This window comes from Onychomys torridus, chromosome 22, assembly GCF_903995425.1.
Source record: "Onychomys torridus chromosome 22, mOncTor1.1, whole genome shotgun sequence".
NCBI classification, from domain to species: Eukaryota; Metazoa; Chordata; class Mammalia; order Rodentia; family Cricetidae; genus Onychomys; species Onychomys torridus.
This window is the reverse complement of record NC_050464.1, coordinates 6,163,834-6,183,782: the sequence shown is the minus strand read 5'-3', so window position 1 is coordinate 6,183,782 and position 19,949 is coordinate 6,163,834. Positions and strand designations below refer to the sequence as shown.

Sequence of the window (19,949 nt, the reverse complement as noted above, 5' to 3'; positions counted from 1 at the left end):
CGACTCACAACCACTTGTAACTCCTGCTTTAGGATTACCAACTCCATCCTCTGGCCTCTGAGTACACTGAACACATGTGCATTTGTTCATATATACATACATAAATACATACACACATACATACAATACTAAAATAAATCTTTAAAAACTCAAGCATCAAACCCTTTAAATGTCTCATGGCTAGGGAGATGGCTCAGTGGGTAAAGAACCTGTGTTTGGATCCCCAGCACCTATATAAAAGCTGTGCATAGCGGCATGCATGTGTTACTTCAGAGCTGTGTTTGGAAATAGGTAGATCCTAAGGGCTTGCTGGCCTGCTTTTTAGCCAAACCGGAGCCTTCTAGATGCACTGAGAGACCCTGCCTCAAAAAATGCACTAGAAACTTATACAGGAAGTTACCAGACCTCTGGTCTCTAAATCAGCATGCACATAGGAACTCTAGCTTAAACACACACACACACACACACACACACACACACACACACACACACACACACACCTGATACCAAAATAAGACTTTTCACATTGCTAATGTTGTAAACACAGAGCTGCAGAACTTCTGTTGCAAAGATAACTTTCCATTGTTCCCCAAGCCTTTTGCCTTCTGCATAGCTCTGGAGAATCTGCTATATCTTGTTTCCATCTTCTTTCCACCCCTGGAACTAATTTTCCAACCACATAGAGATTTACATTTAGAAGGTTCCTGAAATATAGAGATTTGAAATCTCAACAGGCAGCCCAGTGAGCACCTGATTTCTTACGGACTGTGAGGAAATTCTGACATTTTTGCATCTGGCCTGAGGGTTGATCCATAATAAACAGTCAATAACTAACTGTTATACAACAGTATCCACTTAGCACTTTTGCAACATTGGTAACATTGGAAAATTCTGGACTTACAGAGAGCCAAATTTGTATTTTTTGGACTCTAGGATTTTGGTCCTGTGGGGATTATGAGTAAAGCCATCTCCATGTCTAAGGATGAGGACTGGAAGAGAATGCGAGCCTTGCTGTCTCCCACCTTCACCAGTGGAAAACTCAAAGAGGTGACTATAAAGACTTTAGGTGTAATGTTTGTGAGACTTGAGTCCCCACACTTAACTATGGATGCCTTTGTGTTTTGTGCTTAGATGTTCCCCATCATTGAAGAGTATGGAGATATTTTGGTAAAATACTTGAGAAGAGAGGCAGAGAAAGGCAAGCCTATCACCATGAAAGAGTAAGTAGTGGTACATGCACTGTGGTTCTGGGAGAGGAAGGGCAATTGGGGCATAGGATCATCCTCTGTGTGTCTCACATGGTCCAGCTGCTCCTTCTTCCCCTTTAGACACTAGATGACAAAATACTCAGTTAGAAAAAGAAACATGGTAGTTCCAAGGTCATGAGGGTAGGGGGAGATCAGAGGAGAAGATGCTTGGTTAGTACTGAGGTGATTTTTCCTGTCCTGCCCAAGAATATAAATTTTTCAGACATCTTGGTGCATATGTTCAATTCCCATGTCTCTCTCCTCAGAGTGTTTGGGGCTTACGGCATAGATGTGATCACAAGCACGTCATTTGGTGTGAATGTTGATTCCCTCAACAACGCAAAGGACCCTTTTGTGGAAAAGGCCAAGAAGCTCATAAGATTTGATTTTTTTAACCCATTATACATGTCAGTAGGTATGTGTGATGGTTCTTATGTGTTTTGACCCACTGCTCTTGTCTGTGGCCATGTTAGTCAGTTCTGTCCTTCTCTTTCACACTTACCAAAACTAACAGCTCTATTGGTATATAATTCACCCCCTTATAAAGGCACAATCCAATATTTTTGTGTATTCAAATGTATATAACCCTTACTTTTGTTTTAGAACTTCATTTTTATTTCAGACTGTGTTGCTATAGCCAGCCTGGTAGTTGCTGTGTAGACAAGGCTGGTTTTGAACTCATAGTGATCCCCCTACTTCTGTCTTCTCTGTGCAGGGAGTAATGTGTATGCCACCAATCCTGGATTTGCTTTAGAATTCTTTTATCTACCCTTTGACAGTATCATATAGGCATACAATCTATCTGGATTATACCTACTCCTAACTCTCACCTCCCTGTTCCCTCAGACACCCCAACACATCTTCCTCCCAATTTATGTCCCTTCCCTTTTGAGTCCAATCAGTGCTGCCTGCCAGGATGCTGACCAATATTATTGGAGTGATCTCATGCAGGTGGTCAGTTCATGAGTGGGCCATGCCATGTCCAGGATATGGCACCTCACACCACCACTCCCTGGATTTTACTTTATTCCCACACCCTCTTTCATGATGTTCTTTGAACCTTGAGTGGTAGGGGTGTTGGTATAGATGCTCCATGTAGGGCCCAGCATTCAACCATCATTTATTCTCAGCACTTTGATCACTTAGGAGTCTGCATTGACTGATGGTCCACATGGCCTGTTACCAATGTCAACTGCAGAGTACTTAGTTCTAGCCATGTTGCACATTTGCACCATCATCCTTCAAGCAGCCTTGACATAAGCCACCACCAATTCACTTTCTGTATGTTTACATATTCTGGGTATTTTATTCACATCAATGGGATCATAGACTATGTGGTTTCTGTGACAGGCCTCTGTCATTTATCACACTATTAAAGGAGCAAGTGTCACTCTCTCTTGTGTCTATGAACGAGTAATACTCCACAGTGGACACTGAAGTTGGTTTTGTGTGTTTGCAACGAATTTTGCTGCTAGGGGCCTTTGCATACACAATTATGTTCAAATATTTGATTTTATGTTTGGGGGGTATACATTGAGAATCACCATTGCTGAATTAAGAAGTAACTCTATTTTTAACCTAGTAAACAAGCAAGCATATGTTTCCCAAAGTAGCCGCAGTGTTTTCTATGTCTTCTAGAACTGCAGGAGAGTTCAAGGCTCTCCATGGTCTGCAATGCTTGTCTCTCTCATGACTTTGATCATTGCACCTTAATGGACATGCTATGGGCTGGCCTGTGGTTTTGATCAGCATTTCTCTAGTCCTAATGCAATTAAAAAACAAAGGTAGATGTTTTAATGTCTGCTTTTTGATCATCTCTCTTACATAGCTGAATTGCTTTAAAATTTTTTGAAAGTTATTTATTTTTATTTCATGTGTATGGGTTTTTTTTACCTGCACATATGCATACCACATGCATAAATTTCCTGCCAAGGCCATAAAAGGGCATTGAATCCCCTGGAACTGGAGTTACAGATGGTTAAGTGCAGCCATGTTGATGCTGGGAATCAAACCCGTGTCTCTGCAAGAGCAATCATTGTTAAGCACTGAGCCTTCTGACCAGACCTTGTAGAACAGAAGGAGCATTATGGTGGTGACCAAGTGTGAGCAAGGTCACAGAGAGAATGGCTTCTGGTTGAGACTTGGTGACTTACTCGTTAGATTACTTCATGATTTCTCTAAATGAAACTTGCATTTCCACTAAAACTTATTTTTTTATCTATCCTTTCCAGTACTCTTTCCATTCCTCACCCCAATATATGAGACGTTAAATATCTCCATATTCCCAAAGGATTCAATAGCATTTTTCAAAAAGTTTGTGGACAGAATGAAGGAAAATCGCCTGGATTCTAACCAGAAGGTAATAGTTGGTTGTCCCCTTAGAGGCCCATGGTTTAATAATGTGTTTGATCTGTGAACATGTAAGCTGTGTATTTACCTTCATCTATCACTAAAGGTAGATAGAAAAGGCTATAGTGAGAGAGAGAAACAGAGACAGAGAGAATAATAATATTTCTGGGGGAGGATAAGGTAGAGTTTTGAAAAATGGATTGAAAATAAGACAAGAATTAACCCTTAGCAATAGGAAAGAAAACTAGATGTCTTGCATAAGGACTGAAATTTAAAAATGTCAAGGCACAAGACCTACACAAGACCAAGGCCACCAAATCTCCAGCATAGATGAGAGAGGACCTCTTGAAGCCTCACCCCCACTGAAGAACTATTGGAAGTTGATGGCTGCAGAAGGAGGGTGTGGCCACCAGTAGGTTTCCCCTGCACGAGTGGATGGCCCCACAGCCAGGCACATATGGGCAGCACCAGATGGACTCAGTGGGTTATTAAAAAAGAAGAGTTCATGAAGTTTGAGGAAGAACTATTACAAGGGATAGAGAAGGAATGGAATGGAGGAAATGGTGGGGTAGATATGACAATATCTCATTGCATATATGTATGAAATTATCTAAGAATACATAAAAATGATTAAAAAGGGGGAAATACTATTATCATCTCCTTCAAAAACATTTTCAAGAATGAAAGCTATTGTTTAAAATTGTATCTATTGTAATTTATTGTAAATGTGGTTGATGTAGTAGCTGGATGGCTTCCTGGCTTAGTCACTGGTGCTTTTGTTCTGTGATGACTCTAGCAACATTAACTTGAGTAATCAAAGCTTCTGTATGGCTGATCCACCTCTGACCTCTGACCTCACCATTGACCTTCTCTTTTTATGTCTTCTCTTTCTGCTTCCAGCACCGAGTGGATTTTCTTCAGCTGATGATGAACACTCGTAACAATTGCAAAGACAATGAGTCTCATAAAGGTAAACAAGGACTCCCTGGTCTATGGACCAGGAAGCTCTTGGGGAGTGGTCAGACTGCTCAGAAAATGTGTGGGAAGGTTTTCTAGCAGAAGAATACCTCAGCAGAGTTGATGACAGAAGGACATGACTATTGTTTCCATGGAATTTTCTAGAAGCACAGGAGCACAAGTTTGTTGCAAACATCAAGGGTAGCCATGATGGAATCTTCAGTGGTCTCTGTGTGTTACCTAGATCTTTCCCAGCACACTGACTGGGAACTCTGCCTAGACATCTGACTCCAAACATCCAGTCAGGAGGCATGTACCCAAACTGTGCTGGTGTTTTCTTAGAGTCCCTGCTGTACATGTGTTCTCTACCTCAATCTGTGCTAAAGATTTACTTTTCTTTGTGGGGTGAATAAGTGACATCCTGGAAAAGCCTCTTTGTACAAACACACTGGTTCTCTTCATTTTTTTTTTACACACTTAAAAATCACTTATAAATTTTTATCTTCTTCAGGTAGCATATGCATGTGTGTGCAAATGTGTACACCCATATGCCCATGTGAATGCCAGAGGAAGGTGCCAAGTGTCTACCTCAACCACTCTCTGCCCTACTTCTTCCACATAGGATCTCTTATTAGACCTGGAGGTGGTTGGCAGTCAGAAGGTCCCTGTAACCCACAGAGTTGGTGTTACAGGTGTGTATTACAAAACTTGGCAAAAATTACATGACAACTGAGGATTCACGTCAGGTCTTCATGCTTGTGCAACAAATGTTCTTATCCATTGAGATATCTCTAGATCCTTACAGCTATGATTATATTTTAATTTGAAACCATTATTACTATCACGGTTGCTAATTTTCAGACTTTAATCTACACGTGTGCATCAGTAGCTAATGTAAAGGTAGTTTTCCATTCTTATATATTTGCTTATTTCTAGTACATACAATTGCTTACTTATAACAATATGATCTTCTTGGTCCTGATATTTGCTTTTTAAAGTCATCATATATTTTGTGTTTCAAATTCTCTCCAGTTTGTCTACTTGAAATCCTTTCATGTCATCAGCCAAGTTCAAATTCTTGTATACCTCTTCATCCTTTTGAGGTTGGATCTAATTTAGCCCAGGTTGACCTCACATTCATGGAGTGTCTAAGAATTACCTTTTAAATTCTGTGCTACCATGCATAGCGTATAGGGGATTGAACCCATGGCTTCAAGTATGCTAGGCAAGCTCTCCACCTACTGAGCTTAATGTCCTTAGCCCTCCTGTGTCAATTTTGATTGCTAAATAGATATTAATTTAAAAAATTCCCACTGATTGTGGGTTTATAGTCCTGTTTGAATTTAGTAGCAAGCACTTAAACTAATTGGAAGGAAATAATTGCCAACAACAGAATCACAACACTCATGGAAAATGTTTACAACTGCCTATAACTCTAGCTCTATGGGCTCCAATGCCTTCTTCTGCCCTCCATGGGCACTTATGCACATGTGCGAGCACACACACATTAAAAAAAAAGAAAAAACAACCTTAAACTCTAGAAGAAGACTGGAGTTGAATTCCCAGAACTACTTTTGAAAGCTGAAAAGTTTCTAAATTTCCATGGCCAGGGGATCAGATGCCCTCCTCTGGACTCTATGGGTAACTCCCCCTACCACGGTACCCCTCTAGATAGACAAAAATACACATAAATAAAAATAAAAGCAAATCTTAAAAGAGAATAAATTACATGTCTTGAAGTTGTCCACTGATGATGATGAGGACCAGAGCACAAACCATGGGACATCCTGGCTGAAACAATCTTCCCTGTCAGGCCTGCCAACAGTCAGCTTGGTAGCTGGGTAGAGGCGTGCATATCGAAGAGGCAATGAAGAAGATAGAAAAGAACCGAGAGTTCTGCCGGTCAATGCCAGACAGCCCCAAGTTTATTTCACAGCCAGCTTATATACAGTTTTGAAGGACAGAGGTAGAACAATGCACAACACAGGCATTCAACTATTATCAATCCTGCCTTGTGTCAAGGAGCAGGCAGTTTCATTTTCTATCTCAACATACATGCAGGCATCAGCAGCCTGCATCTAGCTAGATAGCGTGTTCCTTCTTGTGGGCTAATCAGGACTTTCTCACAGCCTTGGAAAAACAAACTTGAACCCTACTGACTCAGAATAGACTTCAGATTCAAACTGGGAAACTGAGTCCATTGTGGGCTCCCACAATTCCTGTTTTTTATTTATTTTAAGACCCCACTGAGTCTCTCAAATGAGTGTGCCTGTCTTAGGTGTTTCCTTACTACACTCCAATCTTACCCATCATGGGAGCATGAATTCCATCACTCACATCCTGTTCTAGGTTGAAAGGAGGCAAAGAAACCTTACCCGTCTTTGGCTACCAGCCTCTGGTGTTAAGTCATAGGAATGTGTGTAGTTTTACTCCACGGAGTTCTGAGCCCAGTCTCTATAACGAGTTCAAAATCGGCTTGAAAATCATAGGCAAACAAATTATGCCTACTAAGACACATGCTCCAATAGCTACAACACTATTTAGATTGAAGTAAATGATGACTGTGATGAGATAGCCCCTTTAAATTGTTCTAAAATATCTTCTGCTGTTTTAGCTGCATCAAAATACAATTTACCCTTTTTCATTTTTATAATCTCTTGATGTAATTTAGCCACATCTAAGAATTCATTAGAATTATGCCAGATTCCTTTAAGATGTGCCTTAACTCTTCCCCATCCAATAGTACTTTCATTGTATACAGAAGATGTAACACAATTCATAATTAGCATGACATTTCAAATGTACTCTAGTTTTCAGGTTTGGAGCTCATCTCCCAGAAACTGTACCACATCATACAAAGCACTTGATTTACCTTCCATTTCCACATCTGTATCTTCTTGAATCTCTAATGTCATAGACACATCCATAGACAATTGATTAGCAAACCCTGCTGCCTGGATGGATCGACACAAAGGCCATTGAAGCAACCATAGTAGTAGCAAGCATGGTAACCAGAGCTGCAGTTCCTGCTATAGCTAATCCAGAAACACGTTTCTGCCTCCTTAAAGCTTTCTTATTTCTTCAGTCACTTGTAGCCCTTTATCATCAAACCATGGATCACTCATATATACTGGCAGTGTTACAAAAGAAGGTCCTTTTAACACTATTACATGAGTGTGATTATCCATTTGAGAAATACAATTAGTCAAAATACAATTAAGACATGATACATAGAACCATTTATAGAAATATTCGCTTCACCAATTAAAAGAACATAGAGCATTTTTACATAAGCTAAAACAGTACCTTTCAAAGGACAAACAGGTTTCAAGCAACTGGAATGTCTTGCCACTGTTCCCATCACAGCAGCAAGTTTCTAAACATAAGTTTGTGGAGATCCAGTACTGGAATACCAAATTCTAGCTGATCGTCCCTTGTCCCAAGATTCTGATGTAGACACTGTATAAAGAGTCACTATAATTGTCCTGATTTCCAGACCAATCAAGCCTATATTGCTGTGTCCATGTGATGTTATAATTTAAAGGAACAATGCCAGTACATTATCTCCATAACAAAGTTCTGTTAGACTCTCTCAGTTCTTTTGTGAATGGAAGAAATCATTGAGGGAGTGAAATATTACTTACCCAATCATCTTGAGGAAACAATCCAAGACATCCCTCCAAAGTAATATTTTTTGCAAAACATACAGGAATTCCTTTACCAATATCCAATATAAGAAAATTGTGAGCAATCTGGAACTCTTGGGTGGCAGGTGGATCTGAAATCCTGGTATCTTGCAACCACAATTTCTTTTCCTTCCCAATTTGAAGGATGTGAAATGGATGTATCAGGAACATAGGCCCAATAGGTTTCACTCTGGCATCTCTGGATGATCATCAGCAACATCAGGATTAGCATCTCTCTGCTACATACACTGCAACAATCTTTCAGGCAACCAACGAGTTTCATTTTCATTCTGTGAGAAAACATAAACATGCCCTCGTCCCCATATTAAACAGGGTCGTGGTCCTTCCATAAGTCAGTACAAGGATCTTTAAGTTTAACTTGAGAAAATTTTGTGGTGGTGTCTTCATGCCAAAATTGATCAGCTGCAGATTTTCCAGCAGCATCCACATTTAAAAACTTAAAAAAAAAACAAGGCATGATTTAAAGCATTATGTGGTGACTTGGGGTATAACTTGCCCTTCTTTAATTTTTGAAGATGTATTTTGAGACTGCTGTGCGCTCTCTCAACAATACCTTGTCCTTGAGGATTATAAGGAATGCCTGTTTTATATTCAATTTGCCATTGAGAGCAAAATTGATAAAAGATTTATAAATATATCCAGATCCATTATCAGTTTTAATAACATTTGATATCCCCAAATAGGAGAAACATTTCAGGCAATAAGCAATTACATACTTAGTAGCTCACCAGTTTAACCAGTAGCCATTAAAAATCCTGAATAAGTATCAATTGTCACATGCAAATATTTCATTTTTTATGAGTGACATCCATTTGCCATAATAATTTGAGGTACAATCAAACATTGAGGACATGTAGCATATTTCTTAATGATTTGGTGAGCAGTTTCTCTTGTTAAACCAAATTGTTTTCTTAAGCTTTTACTATTCTGATGATGTAAGTCATGTGATTACTGAGCAAGCTCAACTTCAGATAAAGTGATCACTAAAGCATTATCTTCGGCCAATGGACCAGGAAGATTTAAATGTGCTCTTATATGTCCCATAAAATATGGCAATTTTTTAAATGAATGGTATCTTGAATTTGTTGAAATAACATTCTTAATTGCTCATTAATAGTTTTAATATAAGAAAGGTTTTATAACCTGAAGAGGTTTATAAATATATTGACTATCTGTATATAAATTAAATAAATTATCTTTTTTAAGAACTTGAAAAACCAACAGCTCAACTCAACAACTTGAGCTGAATCAGGAGTAGTTTGAACTACATGTCCTTCACCATTAATAATCATTAATAAGCTGCTTTCCCAATAGAAGAACCATCAGTAAAAACCAAAGCAGCATCTTTCACTGGAGTATGTATTAATATGTTAGGAAAAGTGAAAGAATGCATCTGAGCACACTGTAATAGTTGATCAGCAGGATAATGATTATCCATTTCACCCAAAAAACTGAGCAAAAGCAATTGCTCAAGAATCATAATTCTGAAATTGTCAATTAGTTTGTTGTTTTGTAAATGGAACATTTATTACATTTGTTTCCTTTCCAAAATACCTTCTAGAATCAAGCCTATTCCATTTTCCTGTGGCTTGTGCTTCTTGTGGCCATCACCTGGCAAAACTGTTAAGATCCATAACCCTTGGCTGTTTCCCATGATCACTTTGTGTCTTTAAAACCATTATCATCTGGGAGACTCTTAAAATGCAAAGTTTACCTGTCAGAATAAGGTGCATTCTTGTGTATGTAAGCATTATAATATTTTATAAAATAAACATTGTTTTAAATACTATCTTATTAAACCTTATTTTTATGACATGAAATATCATATAGAAATCTATCCCAATCCAAAATATTTGAGGATTGTTGCTTCCACAATGAACAGATTCTTTAACTTTATTTAAAGATTGTTGCCAGCCATGTGGCTGCCCAATTCATGATGAAGTCACTAGCCAAGATGGAGGAAGACCATGTGATTGCTGTTTAAAATTAAACAATAGTTACATGCACACACATACACATAGTTGGATCCAACTTTCATTCATACCCATAAGTTACATACATGTCCATATATATACACATGTATATATTTCCATTTTTAACATAAACATTTTTCAATGAAGAATCATCAGCTATATTTAAAACGAAGAAAACCAGAATTAATATAATATGGTTAAATTCCAAATATACCTTACAGTTTTCCTTCACATTCAGCATAGTTCACATCCCCTCTGACCTTTTACAGCTTACCATTTACCTTCAGGTCAGGCCATTCCCTATGTCTGTTCTTATGGTTCAGCCTGACATAGACAAATTCCTTTTTCCCCTTTTTCTATCATTATTCTAATCTTTCACCTTCTCTTGCTTTTCAGACAATATGTAAATTTCCACCAAAGTTCTTTTTCTTGTGGTTTCTTCCCAGCAGTTTAGAACATTGCATAGGTATAACATGTCAAATGAGAATAGAAACATATAGGTATATGCATATATCATAACAAAAAATTATCTTTGCATTAATACATTAAAAACCTGTATAAAAAAACCTGTATCAATGTGAAACATTTTAGATTAGCTACAGTTTTCTTATCTTAATCAATAACAGTTTGTAATACATTCTTTTAAATGATGACAAGTATTTGTAACCTATTGAACTCAAATGACCAGAATCCATGTAGTTTTTTGTTCCTATGGAGGCAAAAGCATAATTTTTCCCAAAACATCAGAGTATGCAGGCTGGTAATTCAACATTTTTTTCTCAAGCAGTATTAGGACAGAGAAAGGTTAAAGTGGGTTAAAGTTGGAAGTTGCTGGCCATCAGAAGAGACCTTGAGGTTATCACAGTGAAGAACTTGGCTTAGAAAGGAAAGGAGGTACAGAGGGTGTCCTTGACTGCCAGTGTTCCTGAAAAAATTTTTTTGTTAATTCTTCTGACTATAGTAATTAACAATTAACATCAGATTCTCTTTTCGACCTTTGTTCAGCTTGCCAATAGTAGGAATGAACTCCCTGCCACTTTACCTGCAGCTTCCGTCTCTGCCCTTTCTGCTCCAAGAACATATACCCTCACCCTCTGAGAGCTGCTGGCTGGCTGCAGGCTTCTCCTACTGGCCAAGACCAGCTCCACTTATGCTGCGGGCCTCATAGCAAGACCAAGGGAGGTGGCCCTTGCCATGCCTCTCTCTCCTTCTCTTCCAGGAAAACGAAGGAGACTAGTAGACAGAAATAAGTAACACTGACATAGACATAAGTATCAGTACATTAGCACTGAGAAAATGGCCTCACTCACTGTTAATGAGTCCCGTCTAACAGATGACTTCTCTTGCAATACATAAGCCATACCTAGCAGGAGCTACCTGCTTATCTCGGTTCAGTCAGGGAACCCAGTTCCCTTAAACACATGGAACAGAACAGTAACATAGTAACAGTCAGAACACAGACCAAGACAAAGAGTGTTCACATTTACATTTACCAGCTGCAGTGAAGAGATCTGAAAGTGAGACATTGAGCTAATGGTTTGCAGTCACGACCCGCTTAATCTTTCCAGATGAACCGTTCATAGTCAGGAATGGAGGGGGGGGGGAGAATCTTGAGGTGTGAGAGAATCTTCATTATAATACTTAGCAGCCTCTTCCTCTAATTCTGCTGTATTGCCAAAATCTAACTGGTCATTGTCATCAAATAACTTTGTAAAAGCATCTGCATAAAGCTGTCTCTCTGACAGAGCAGAATGTTTAGTTCAGTTTTTACTTCATTCAGGAGACACTTTATGCCTTTTAGGATAGAGGTCTAAGTTGTCCTGAATAAGTGTCCAGAGACTGAAAATATCTGTTGTAAGTTTTTCTGGACAATGCTTATCACAATACTGTTGTATCTTAACTCTAATGCGTTCTACAAATTCTAAAAATTTACACAATGTTTATTGTGCTTATGTTCTACTTTAGTACCCCTAGCATTTAAGATATCTTTAAGTAAATGTATAAACAGCTGTTTTCTACTTCCTTGGCCCATACTTATTTTTCACTTGTTCACAAATTTTTTTTTTTACCGCATCTCTGCTTTTTTATTTACACTTATTACTTTTACTGTCCAGTTAACTCACCACAGCTTCCACTTTTCCGAGTGCACTCCCTTTTCTTCAGTAGTGTCTGTCACAGACTCCCGCCCCCTCTCTGGGCGCAACATACAGTCAGCTGGGTAGCTGGGTAGAGGCGTGTGGATTGAAGAGACAATGAAGAAGACAGAAAAGAGTCGAGAGGTCTGCCAGTCAATGCCGGACATCCCCGAGTTGATTTCACAGCCAGCTTATATACAGTTTTGAAGGACAGAGGTAGAACAATGCACAGCACAGGAATTCAACCACGATCTACCCTGCCTTGCATCAAGGGGCAGGCAGTTTCATTTTCTATCTCAACGTACCTCTGGCTGGCATTAGCAGCCTGCGTCTAGCTAGATAGTGTGTTCATTCTTGTGGGCAAATCAGGACTTTCTCACAGCCTTGAGCAAACAAGCTTGATCTCTGCTGACTCAGAATAGACTTTAGATTCAAACTGGGAAACTGAGTCTGTTGTGGGCTCCTACACTTCCCCTTCTGTGACTGTGTCATTTGGGTGTGAGAGTAATAACAGTTCCAGGGAGTCTGAACGGCTGTGTTTGATTTTTTTCTCATCTCTTCTGTGACCTGTTTTCTTGAAATATTTTCTTACTTTCAGCTCTGTCTGACATGGAGATCATAGCCCAGTCAATTATCTTTATTATGGGTGGCTACGAAAGCACCAGGAACACCATTGTCTTTGCCCTGTATTTACTGGCCACTCACCCTGATATCCAGAAGAAACTGCAGGAGGAGATCGATGTGGCTCTGCCCAATAAGGTGAATGGATGGTGCTTGGAGGAGGAGGGCAAAGGAGATACCTCATCGCCCTCAGTGGTGTGTGTGTGTGTGTATGTGTGTGTGTATCATAGACCTACACTGGGTGTTTTTCTAAATCACTCTCCACTATGTTTTAAGACAGGCTTTCTCACAGAACCTTGAGCATATCAATTTGTTAGGTAGTCTGCCCAATGATCACCAGACACGCATTTACTCTATGTCCACCACACCACTGCTGGGATTATAGATGTGTGCAACTGTGTCTGACTTTATGAATGATGTGTATCTGAACTCAGGCCTTCATAGTAGACACCTCACAAATTGAGACATCTTTAAGCCCCAAGTGATAGTTATTCTAACCACTTTGTAAAGGGCTGGATAGATGACTCAATGGTTAAGGGCACTGGCTTCTCTGTTAGGAGATCCATCTAGGTTTGATTCCAAGTCCCCAAATTGTAGGTTTCAGCCATTTGTAATGCCAGTTACAAGGGATCTGATACCCTCTTTTGACTTGTGTGGGCACTGCACTTATGTGATACAAAAACACATATGTGGGCAAAACATCTAAACACATAAAATAAAATAATTTAAAAACATAATAAAATGTTTTGTAATTACCTAGGACCTTTTCAAATCCGAATTCAGCTTTGGAGCTACTGAGAACTCAACAGTACAATGCAGACCTATTAAAAGTTAATGGATTATCCCAGCACATATTTTTTTCTTTCTTTCCAGGCATCTCCCAACTATGATAAACTGATGGAGATGGAGTATCTTGACATGGTGTTGAGTGAAACCCTCAGATTATACACAGTTACTAACAGAATTTCTCGGGCCTGTAAACAAGATGTTGAAATTAATGGTGTGTTTATCCCCAAAGGGTCCTTAGTGATGGTACCAATTTATGTTCTTCATCATGACCCAGAGTACTGGCCAGAGCCTGAGGAATTCCACCCTGAAAGGTACTAGAATCCCAGGAGTGAGAACCCACCCTGGACCATGCTTGCCAGTATATGCTAAGATGTCTCTTATGGGAAGATGATCTAAATGTCATTTTGCACCCATTTGCCTTCTGTGAGGAGAATGGGAGAGAAAAGGAAGAAAACAGAGGAGAGGGGATGAGAGATAGGGAAGAAAATATGATAATTTAAATACAGAGTGTTTTTCTTCTCCTACCTCAAGTAGCAATGACCAACTTAAGTGTGAGACAGGAACCTAATTTCCTTCCATCTAACTGGCACATGCTTTTCAGAGATGGACCCAGCATTATCCTGAATGGACTTTTAGAGTTTAGAGATCTATCCCCCCCTTTTAAAATTCTTTGACAATTGCATGCTTGTATAATGTATTTTGGTCATTTTCACCTCAAATTACCCTGTCTCTTCTCCCTCCCACATTGTTGAATCCCTAATTGTCCTCAACAAGTCTTCCTGTTTTCTTATGACTCATGAGTTTAATTAGGGTTGCTTCCACAAGAGTAGCACGTATAGGAATTATTTACTGGAGAATGAACAACTCCCCAATAGCTACACCATTGAAGAGAAAGTTCCCCCTCCCCTAGGAATGGTTAATTGTCAATAGCTCTTTAGGGAGGTGGCACCTCATGAACTCCCTCCCCCATCCATGACAGAGTGTATCTAGTCTTGTGTAAGCAACCACAGCTCCCGAGTGTGCATGAGTACAATGGCAGTGTCATGTCCAGATGATAGTGTTTCACAGCACCCCTTTCATTCCCTGGCTCTTATGTTATTCTGCCCCCTTTTCCAAGATGTTCTCTGAGACTTGTTGGGAATGATATAGATTTCTCATGAAGTGCTGAGCACTCCACCATCACTGCTTTTCAGCATTTTGACCAGTTATGAGCCTCTGTGTTAACTGTCTCCCACAGCAATCAGAAGCTTGTTTGATCAAGGCTGAGAGCAGCACTAATTTTTGTATATAAACATAAATGTTTCGAAGACAGTTTGATACCATGTTCACTTAGCAGAATAACAGTAGTATTTCTCCCTTAGAGCCTGTGACCTCCATAGCCATTAGATTTTGACCAGATTTTCAGTACCAGGCATTAATTCCCTTTGTAAATTGGAACTTCAATCTAACCAGACAGTGGTTGGTTACTGCTAACCCATGACACCATAATTACACTAATGGACACAGAGGATGAATTTTCTGTCAAACAGCAGTTGTCTTATCTACCATGTGGAAACTCTTATAGGTCAAGGGAGATGGACAGGACCTTTAGTGTACAATTTCTCATAGCTGAATACCTGGAAGCAGAAGTTCAATGAACCTTCCCCAAACAACCTGTATGTTACCAGTTAGATGTCTAAAGGCAGATACATGTATGTACCTCTTCTGTTTCTACCCTTTGTTGGCTTATCATTCATTACTCTGTGTCTCCAGGTTCAGCAAGGAGAACAAGGGCAGCATCAATCCTTATGTATACTTGCCCTTTGGTAACGGACCCAGGAACTGCATTGGCATGAGGTTTGCTCTCATGATCGTGAAACTTGCTCTCACTAAAGTGCTGCAGAACTTCTCCTTCCAGCCTTGTAAAGAAACACAGGTGAGGGGAAACCTATCTCTGTAAATGATGTTTTGTGGGAGACAATTTATTTCAACTGAAGGTTTTGTGTATAAAAACAACTCTGCTTGTTTGAAGTTTGGTAATATGTTTGATGGCTAAATGAGTTATTTTAGTCCAGGCATGGGCTGAGGTGCTTTTGGTTCTGGGTCAATATAGAGCACAACTGTAGCATTATGAAGAGTTAGTGCAGGCCAGTATGACAGGATTATATGCATTGTGTTTGAAGTTCCATTCGTGTTCATTGGAGATTGGATATGTCATGTACCATCAACAGGTGCAGTGATCATGTCTTCATATTTATTGAGTGGTGTGCTCTTCTTTCAGAACTCACAGAAGCCCTCTTCTGACAGTCTTGTCAACCACTAGCTGTACATTAACAACTCATACATGGGGTTAGGGATGTTTCTCAGTTGGAAAAGGGCTTACCTACCATGCACAAAGCCCTGGTTTCAATCCTCAGGACAGCATGAAGTAGCAGTGGTGATGCATACCTGGAATCCCTGCACTCAATGGGTGGAGGCAAGAGGGTCAGAAATTCAAGTAATCAACGGCCACTTAGTGAATTTGAAGCCAGTATGGCCCACATGACATCCTGTATAAAAAACAAAAGTGGAAATTCATGACGTATGCTTATTTCTGAAATTCTAGAATAATTTTCCCATGTGGCTTTAATAGTTCATCTCTGACTTCCCATGTGATGCCGAGTTGAGTGTCATTATTTTAAAACACAATTGCTGGGACTCAAGAGATGGTTAAGAGCACTAGGTGCTCTTACAAATGACCTGAGTTCAGTTCCCAGCACTCACATGGTGACTCACAACCATTTGTAACTCCAGTTCCAGGGCCTCTGATGTTCTTCTCTGGTTTCTCTTGAGACTTCACACATGTGGTATACACACATGTGTAGGAAACAGAAACACACTCCTATACATAAAATAAGAATAAATAATCTTGAAAAGGTTGCTGGTTATGATGAACTTCAAACTTATGAGGCATCTTGATGGTTCTGTCTCACTTCTCAGGAACTCTGCTCCAGAAAAGTGGTAGCTGTCATATTTCCATAAATCATGTATCATTTCCTTCCTATTCTGTTCTTGTACTTCAAGTCCTTGTTCATTCCTCAATGAGTCTTCCTCCTGGGTTTATTTCCTCATTTCTTTATACTTTACTTTTGGGTACTGCAGTTTTTTTTTTTAAATCACCTATGCTAATACATTGTGATTAAAGCCTCCAGTTTAGTTGTTTTTTTTCTCCCAGTATTGAAGGCCATCCCCTCTCTTTTCTATATCACCTCATATCATTTTTCCACAATACACAAAAGGTTTTTTTCTGAAGAGTTTCTGCATTGAAAGTCTTTGGTAAATGTTTTGAAATATAGTTTACAATTACAATATTCTTCCATAAAAACATTAAACTAATTAAAAAATTAATAGATAATACTTGTATATATAGTTAATGCACATCTTTTTGTGCATTCAAGAAAACACACACACACACACACACACACACACATATTACTTAAATTTTAAAAGAAGTAGATGGTACATTTAGAGAAAGCATTTACATTTTCCTGAACAGCTTGTTCTTGTTTCATGCAAAGGGATGGGTAAAGTTTATGTGACTTGCATATTTAGAACGTGTCTTTTCTTTGTCAATTAGTTTTATGTCTGGATGAATAGAGGGATGATAGAGTTTATTCTGTGATTTCTGATTTAAGGCATTTGTATTCTGATTTAAGGCTTTACCTACACATAACCTCACTTATTTAGTACTTTCTCACAAAAGCATTTAAATAATAAGCGTGTATAAGAATTTAGATAGACAAAGGAAAGTTCATGTTTTGAGAGCCAATGGCATACCTGTCATGTGACAGATTGGCAAGTTCCACTCATTTTAAATTTGACAATTCTCTATCTCCATGACAAGTTTGTTTCTCTCCTTCTCCTGTGACCAGATGATTACTCAGTTGGAGGCTTTCCCCCTCCATCACTGAGTAGCATGAGCCTAAAACATCATTAAAGACACTGTAGGACTCAAAATTCTTCATTCAACCCATCTGTGAAACCCAAGAATACATACTGGAAAAGCAAGCAAATATCTGTCCCCCTGCAGACTTGCCCTGAATGGGCTCAACTGTACTGGTAACATATGATCTAGGAGCTGAGGACTGTTCACAGAGGTGAAATTCACCCTCTCAGGGTTATACTTGCATCTTTCACCCAAACAAAAATTACTTTTCAGAACTTAAACAAGACATTATGACATATTAACTAAGAAACAGGCTCAAATATCTTAAACTTACTGAGCTTAGTGGTGCATGCATTTAATACCAGCATTCAGGAGGCAGAGGCAGAGGCAGTTGGATCTCTGTGAGTTCAAGTCCAGTCTGGTCTACAGAGTGAGTTGCAGAACAGCCACAACTACAGAGTGAGAAAAACAAAACAAAACAAAACAAAACAAAACAAAACAAAACAAAACAGAAATCAAACTCATCTGTTTTACTTTTAGCACAGAACAGAAATAACATAAACCAACATGACTTCATCTCAGGCCCTGTATTTAGTACAGTCTCAGCAAATATTTTACCTTATCCAAATTTGAAGCATGCTTTCAATATCTAATTGACACAGCTTGGAGAATAAGGTAGTCAAAGCACATGACTTTAAGTAAAGCTTATATGTATCTGCAGAGCATCATCATCCTGGAAGGCTTTTTACATTTCTTTAGGGGTTGTTGTTGTTCACTCCTTGATTCTCAATATTTTTCTTCCACTGTTGCAGAAACCTATGAAATTAGACAGACAACTACTTCTTCAACCAGCAAAACCTATTGTTCTAAAGGTTGTACCACGGGATGACATCGTAGCTGGAGTGTGACTTTCTTTCAAAGACTTCTGCTGTGTTCCTTAAGAAGGTGATATCTAAGAACACTAGAATCTTTAATTTACTTCATGAATGAAACCCAGATGAGGCTTAATTATCTGGCCTTGATGCCAATACACCCATTCAGCTTCCTCAGTGTCAATACAGAGTACCATCTAATGTAAAGGAAATGAGTAAATCAGTTGACAGAATGAGAAATTCACCTTCTCAGGTCCTTGTGGGACCATGTTGACCCACATCTGGTTGTCTCCATTAATTTCCTTTAAGCACTTTGGAGAGTAACCACATCTCTGTAATTTGATCAATAAATTTTTAATGGAAATGTGAACTGTTTTAACAACTTTAATTGTAAAATTGGTATCCTGTATTTTAGCTCCAATATTCTACAATATTGTTACACTGAAAATATAAATTTAAATCTCTTTAAAAACTCAACAAAATATATTTTTACATTCTGTGAGTGCTTCATACAATGTATTTTGATCATATTAATTTATTTATTAATTTCCTCCAACTCCTCCCAGATATTTTCATAACATGAATCTTAATAGGTCTTATTAATAAAAAACTTAGAGCCAGAAATTGGAGTGGAAAGCTGAAGGAGCAGAGAGAAGCCAGCCACATTCTTACTGTCTTAGAGATTCTCCACCAAAGAGACCTACTTTCTGTATACCCACAACTATATGCCTTTCTATTCTGCCATCTCATTTCCTCTCCACTCAGATACATCACTTCCTATCTCTCTCTACAGAATTCCAGACCTTTATGGTTAGTGCTGGGATTTAAGGTGTGTGCCACCATGCCTGCCTCTGTTCCTAGTGTAGCCTTGAACTCATAGAGATCCAGTCTGATCTGTGCCTCCTGAGGGGTAGGATTAAAGGTGCGTGTTATCACTGCCTGATCTCTATGTTTACTTTAGTGCCTGGCATTTTCCTCTGGTCCTTAGGTAAACTTTATTGGGGGACACAGATAAAATATTACCACGTTTTCCCTTTTTTGTCCAAATAGTAAAAACATTATAACTAGTAAGAAAAACTATATACAATAAGTACAATGATTATATACAATATATACAAGCAATAAATACGTCACAATGACTAGTCCATCTGCATTTGACAAATTCAGAGAAAAGACTTTATTATATATCCCAATTTGGTGAGTCCAAAATGTACCTAATTCACTTTCTATCCTTACTTATATTAGCCACAAAAAATTATCTTTTGATGTCTTTCAAACTTAAACACTTAACACCTCTTAATGAGTTTCTTTTCTGAAATGTTGACAAGGAAAAATTTAACTACAAGTATCTAATTTTCAACTCCCTTAGAGACCCAGGAAGGAAATAATATTACC

At 38.8% G+C, this 19,949-nt stretch overlaps 1 protein-coding gene across 1 annotated transcript in view; it reads left to right on the top strand.

The window, feature by feature from the left end:
* The window catches only part of LOC118572364 (cytochrome P450 3A11-like), a 48,579-nt gene extending 29,973 nt beyond the window's left edge, over nt 1-18,606 (top strand). Inside the window, exons 5-13 of the mRNA XM_036171943.1 lie at nt 934-1,047; nt 1,132-1,220; nt 1,514-1,662; nt 3,479-3,606; nt 4,497-4,566; nt 12,967-13,127; nt 13,863-14,089; nt 15,531-15,693; nt 18,495-18,606. Coding sequence (XP_036027836.1) covers nt 934-1,047; nt 1,132-1,220; nt 1,514-1,662; nt 3,479-3,606; nt 4,497-4,566; nt 12,967-13,127; nt 13,863-14,089; nt 15,531-15,693; nt 18,495-18,590 — 1,197 coding nt within the window. The 3' untranslated portion in view covers nt 18,591-18,606. The remainder of the gene's footprint in view (nt 1-933; nt 1,048-1,131; nt 1,221-1,513; nt 1,663-3,478; nt 3,607-4,496; nt 4,567-12,966; nt 13,128-13,862; nt 14,090-15,530; nt 15,694-18,494) is intronic.
* The last annotated feature ends 1,343 nt before the right edge of the window (nt 18,607-19,949 follow it).